The 6283-nt window shown below is 34.6% G+C and overlaps 1 protein-coding gene across 1 annotated transcript; it reads left to right on the forward strand.

Annotated features, from left to right (window-relative positions):
* Positions 1 to 3579: 3579 nt before the first annotated feature.
* Positions 3580 to 5975, forward strand: LOC147411247 (protein RICE SALT SENSITIVE 3-like). The gene is made up of 7 exons (XM_086446460.1): positions 3580 to 3875; positions 4024 to 4074; positions 4225 to 4353; positions 4447 to 4552; positions 4658 to 4699; positions 4808 to 4864; positions 4960 to 5975. The coding sequence occupies exons 1-7, from the start codon at positions 3745 to 3747 to the stop codon at positions 5764 to 5766; spliced, it is 1323 nt and encodes a 440-aa protein (XP_086302586.1). The 5' UTR covers positions 3580 to 3744; the 3' UTR covers positions 5767 to 5975.
* The last annotated feature ends 308 nt before the right edge of the window (positions 5976 to 6283 follow it).

The following is a 6283-nucleotide window of genomic DNA, read 5'->3' on the forward strand; positions in this document are numbered from 1 at the left end:
GACCCAAAAATAAAATATTTTTTTTTTCTTTAGATAGAGTAGAATGAAATAATATGATTTGTTTAGTCCACCGTAATTCTTTAAGATAAAACTTTGTTATTATTGTTATACATAAATTTGTGAGGGATACATGCTAGAGTTAATATAGAATACTCGAAAATGCACAAAAAATGTGTTATTCACATATTATGTATTAAAATCTGCATTTGGTCATTTCAGAATAATCAGCAAAAATAGATCCTTTGAGGTGGATTAGTCATATACAAATTCACCACCTTCTAACATGAATCTCGATCATAAGAATTGAATGGAGCTCCAATCATAAATTATGAACATAATCTTAGACATAATTTGATGGAGAAATAAAAATAGTTTAGTCGACCCAAATTTTTTTGGATAAGATTTTAGATGATAATGATAATTTAATTATTAAAAAAAAAAAAAAACCAAGGAATGACATAACTGAAGTTTTAGAGGAATATACAATACAATCTATGCCGCCACAAAATGCTCTTTCAATAAACAAACAATATTAGTTTTAAATTAAATCTAAAGATAAAATAAGATTTATGTCATCAATCCATTGGGTTGGGCTAGACCCAATTCATATTTAGCTTAGGAATCAGAACTTGACCCAAAAATTATGTTTATAATATATTATAAGTATTTTCATAATAAATTTATATAATAAAATACAATGATGGGTTTTACTCCAAGTACAATTATAAGGTATAAACATCTCATCCAACTACGATGGAGTGGAGTCCACACTACTAATCTTTATTGGTTTTTCTTTTCATCTCTTTAACTTTATTGTCTTTATGATTTTTTCTATTTTATCATTTTAACTCCAAAGAGAATGTTCGAGCCGTAGGCATGGGCAAACTTTAGTTTATATAATAAAACACAATGATGGATTCCACTTTGTTATAGTTTGGAGGGTAAACATTTCAACTATAGTTTTGTGAGATCTATACTATCCACTTTATTGTCTTTCCTCTCTATCTCTTCCATTTTCTTGTCTTTCCTTTCCTCTTCTCCCTTTCAACAACATCCTTCTAATTTTACTATCTTCATCTTTTACCCATTTTTTCAATAATATCCCTTTTACTATCTTTCATTTTTTTATATCCTTTTAACCTTAAAGATTTTTAATGACATTACTCCAACTGTATTATTTTTTCACTTTTAAGCAAACTCTAGTATTTCAACAATACTTATCGTAACTAATTGAATGAATTGATTACATTGAACAAATTCTAGATCAAGTCAAAGAGAGTCCCAATTGAAGCTATGGTGTCAAATAGAGTCAAATTCCTAAAAACCAAACCAATTAAGAGTAAAAATCGATAGGAACTAATACAAATCAAGAATCAAAATTATTTAAAGAATTCTTTTTACGGTTTCAATTCTAATTCCATTCATTTGATAACAAGAATTGAAACCTATAGAAACTAAAGAAACATAACAGTTTTGATTTTGCTTCCTATATGAGCCAAATGGAAACGAATCCATTGACACCCTTAATTCAAATTCGCAACTTCGTTAGGTAGCACAAGAGTCTTAGAGTCTGTTTTGACACTCCAAAGTAAAATCGGACATGACCGAGTTCTAAACTCTAGTCTGTGGGAGTATGGGACTATGAAACATGGTTTAAAATCTTTGTCCGAGACTGAAATGACTAGTCCGATACATCTCGGTATTGTCCACCAACGAGACGGATAAAAAAGTCAAATGTATAGGACGAGATTTAAAATCACAATTCATTTTTCTCATTGTCGAATGAGATGGCTCAAATGTATCAAAAAACTCGTCGAGATGATTCGGTCTCGTTCATGGACGAGACGAGACTAAGGGTGTCAATGGATAGTCAAAAATCCGACCCGCATTCAAAAATATCGGATATTATTCAAAAATTTTGGATTCAAATTCAGATTCAGATACAATTATAATATCCGATTAGTTTTCGGATGCGAATTCAGATAGTGATACATCTGATCGGATAATATCTGAATCTGTTGTAATATATAATTATAGTAGTTATAAAACAATATAAAAGATATATTTTTTTCTTTAAAATAAATAATACTTCGCCCTTTTCCAAGAAACCCTCATCTGCAAGATGCAAATCTCTTTTCTTCTTTTTGGTTTCCTCATCTTCTTCTCTTTAAAGGAATCCAAGATCATTAATGGAGTCATCAAACACAACTACTGCAACTTAACTGCGGCATCATCTTCAACGAAGAAATATCATCTCCTCATCTTCTTCTCTTTTTTAAAGGAAACCAAGACCATTAATGGAGGCTCCAAACACAACCTCTGCAACCCAACTTCGTCATTATCTTCATCGAAGAAATTTCCTTAAGTTCATGAGTACTCCATCTAACTAATCCTAATTAAAGGATTTAGGGTTTCAATGCAGTAATTCTTTTTCTTTCTAGGGTTTTGAGGGTTTCTCATCTTTAACCAATAGATCAGATCAAATTCTATAGCAAGATATCGGTGACTATTCCAAGTAAATCCATCTATTTCTCTCTCTTTCTCATCTTCAATCTCTAGATCACTGGTTTTATGGGGAAAATCTTGAGGCCTGTGTAGATTGACTTTTTTAAGTGCTTTTGAATCTTGTGGAGAGTTAAAAGTACTTTAAAGGTGTTTGGATAAATAACTCCTGGAGATAACTACTTTACTTAAGAGTCATTTTGGTGTTTTTTCATGAAGTACCGATGGTAGAGCCAGAAAATATCGTCAAAATGACGGGATCGTTTTAACAGAAATATTAATTTCTTTTAGGGCATAATTTGTTGAGTAATAATGTTAAAAATAGTAACTAATACTTATAAGGGAATTTTGATCGTTTTAACATAATCTAGAATAGTTTCCAAAAATAAAACTCTATTAAAATTACTTCTGATAGTATTTCTCAAAATTTACATCCAAATACATAACAGTTATCCACCTATTTTAGACAGTACTTCAAAAAATACTTCTGGCTCCTATATCCACACAAGCCATAAGATTTTTATTACGAGGTCGAATACAAATAACATTTTTATTGGTCAATCACCAAAGACTAGGTTTAAAGGGAATGTCATTTAAGTTTTGGATATTATTCAAATCCGAATAGGATATTATCCGATATCCGATAAGTAATTTGGATTTGAATTCAAATATTAATATATAGAATATGTCGAATTTCGGACTCGAATTCGGATACCAATTAATTTTTTTGGATTCGAATTATATTGGCATGTTCGGTCCGATTAATATCCGTTGACAACCTTGACGAGTTTTAAAACCATGCTATGGAAGGAAAGGATTCCCTCTCTGAACAAAGGGTAAGAAAGACATTTCACACCAACATCAGAAATAATTTTTATTTTATTTTGTTTCACTATGCTTTGAAGTTTGAACAGGGGGAGAGGAGAATATTTTTACTCCTTGAATGAGGTTGAATCTGAAAACAGACAACAAACATCAGGTCTCTGTCACACACGCACACACACACATACACACAGACTCTCTCACACGTAACCCTTTTTACCTTCTACAGTTTCTTGGGAGAAAGAATAGTAGAGAGAGAGAGCGAGCGAGCGAGAGAGATGAAGAGAGGGTCTCTTCTGTTGTCTTTGTTGAGGAGGGTGGAGTTGGTGAAGAAGATAAATAAGCTCAATTAGATAGAAAAATTCATACTTAATTAGTGAGAGAGAGAGAGACAGAGAAAAAGGAGAGACAGAGAGAGAGATGGTGGGCTCAAGAGGATCAGATAGGAGCAAAGAAGCCGTTGGGATGATGGCCCTTCATGAGGCCCTCAGGACTGTTTGTCTCAATTCAGACTGGACTTACTCCATCTTCTGGACCATTCGACCACGCCCGTACTTTTCTCATACTCTCTCTCTCCTCTGTTCTCTGTTCTTCTCTCTCACTCACTTTTTATTTCCAACTTTAATTAATCTCAGAGCTCATCGTCTTTCTTTTTCTAATTTTACTCAAATGGGGTTCTATCCTGATTCTTCATTGTAGGAGAAGCAGAGGTGGTAATGGTTGCAAGGTTGGAGACGACAACGGCAGCTTGTTAGTAGTCTTACTTTGCTTGTTGTGTGCGTGTGTTTCTGAGAGAGAGAGAGAGAGAGAGATAAATGGGTCTTTTTTGTTTAAGCATTCATGATCTGGGTTTTGTTTTTTGGTAGATGTTTCTGAGTTGGTTTTTTTGTGTGTGTGTAGGATGTTGATGTGGGAAGATGGGTTTTGCCAAGGAAGAGTAGCAGAGTGCATAGAAGAGATAGATGGTGAAGATCCAGTCAGAAAGGCCTTCAGCAAGATGTCTATTCAGCTCTACAATTATGGAGAAGGGTGGGTACTAATGGGTAGGTGTTGGGTTTTTTCAATTTTTTTTTTCTTTTTCGAATCATATATATTATTTGATTGGTTGGTTGATTTGGGCAGATTAATGGGAAAGGTAGCTTCTGATAAATGTCACAAATGGGTGTTTAAAGAACCGTCTGAATGTGAACCCAATATCTCCAACTACTGGCAGAGTTCATTTGATGCTGTAAGCAAAGGAACCCCACACCCCACACCACAAACCACACATTGAAGTATAATTGATACATTTTCTGTTATTGTTTAATAAGTTTCTTCTTTAATTTCATTGCAGATTCCTCCTGAATGGACTGATCAATTTAACTCAGGTATTCAGGTTAGAATACAATCATTAAGCTCTTTATTATTTTATTTGGCTTTATTTTCAGTTTTGTTTCTTTGTCACTTAGATTAGATATCTCTTCTTTTGGTTCAAAATCAACAGACCATAGCTGTTATTCAAGCTGGCCATGGTCTTCTCCAATTGGGTTCTTGCAAGATTGTGAGTTGTTGATCTTATTAGCTGTTTTAGTACTTATTTAAAGATTGATTGTGAATAATTTAATTTAATTGGGAGAGAACATATATGTATTTCAGATACCTGAGGACTTGCACTTTGTACTTAGAATGAGACATACCTTTGAATCTCTTGGTTATCAATCTGGTTTCTACCTTTCCCAACTCTTCGCTTCAACCCGGAATACTTCCCCGTCTTCCCCCGCTCCTTCGAAGCAATCTATTGCCCCGAGTCGCCCTCCTGCTCCAATCTTCAATTGGAGCCAAAGACCATTCACATCGGAAACTTCTGTCGTTGCTTCACCCAACTTTCAAAACTCCACTCAACTTGGATTACCAAACAACAAAGATGAGCCCCATGTTTTTCTCTTTCCCCATTCGAATGACACCCAAATGGGAGACATGATCGCAGATCACGACTCTGACATAAAATGGCCTAATGGGTTGTCCTTCTTTAACGCTCTTACGGGTCGAGCTGATGATGCCAAGCTGTTATTTGGGCCCGAGAGTTTAGGAAACAAACCAAGCCAACACCACCACCCATTCATCCTCGAAGGAAAGAATTCAAATTCGGCCATGAACCTTAGTAGCAAGGCCGATGGGGCTACTAAGGTCATCTCAGAAGCTTCAAATTTGCTAAGCAACCATGGGAACGGAAGCGACAACAATGATGGTAGTGAGAATGTTAATGACTACTTAAGCCTGGAGAGCAATACGAACAATGTCAAGAAGATGGAACACAAATTCAAGAGGAGCTTGACATTGCCTGCCAGAATGGCATCTTCATCGTCTTCGTCATCTCTGAATCATTGTCAACACCTCCCCGTGGACTATAGGAGCAATGAAGCTGGAATTTACTCTGACATCATGGAGACCTTCTTGGAGTGATTTGAGAGGAAAAAAAATCGTATGAGAAGAGACAAAAAAAAGGGTAGAAAGTTGTATCTAATAGTGAATTTGGTTAGTTTTCTTCTAATTCTCATGCTCCTATGTTTGTTTCTATGCAAGTGTACTTCATGCCTTTCTTTCTGTTAATTTTCCCCGACTTTTGACTCCATTTGTTGTTCTTCATGCAAGCATATTCTTCTTCTTTAAAATCTCTTTGAACATGACAATTACTAGCCTATTTGGTATTCAAGCTTTAAGATTATCATAGGTTGCTCACCATGCCATCAAATTTGAGATTCACTAAGAACTTTAAATATTTTTAGGGATTCAGTTCAGAATTTATTGGGTTAATCTGAATATTTTATTCAACATAAAGGACTAATGCATCAAATATTCGATTTATGATTAAAAAGTACAAACTAAGACAAAGGGTCTGTCCACCTTAATAGATCTAGGGAAAATTACTTGAAGGACCCTCGTGGAGGGATTTCTTTTTAAATAGTCCTGAAGTTTTCCG

The sequence above is a fragment of the Akebia trifoliata genome, chromosome 1, assembly GCF_017979445.1.
Source record: "Akebia trifoliata isolate Shusen 1 chromosome 1, ASM1797944v1, whole genome shotgun sequence".
NCBI classification, from domain to species: Eukaryota; Viridiplantae; Streptophyta; class Magnoliopsida; order Ranunculales; family Lardizabalaceae; genus Akebia; species Akebia trifoliata.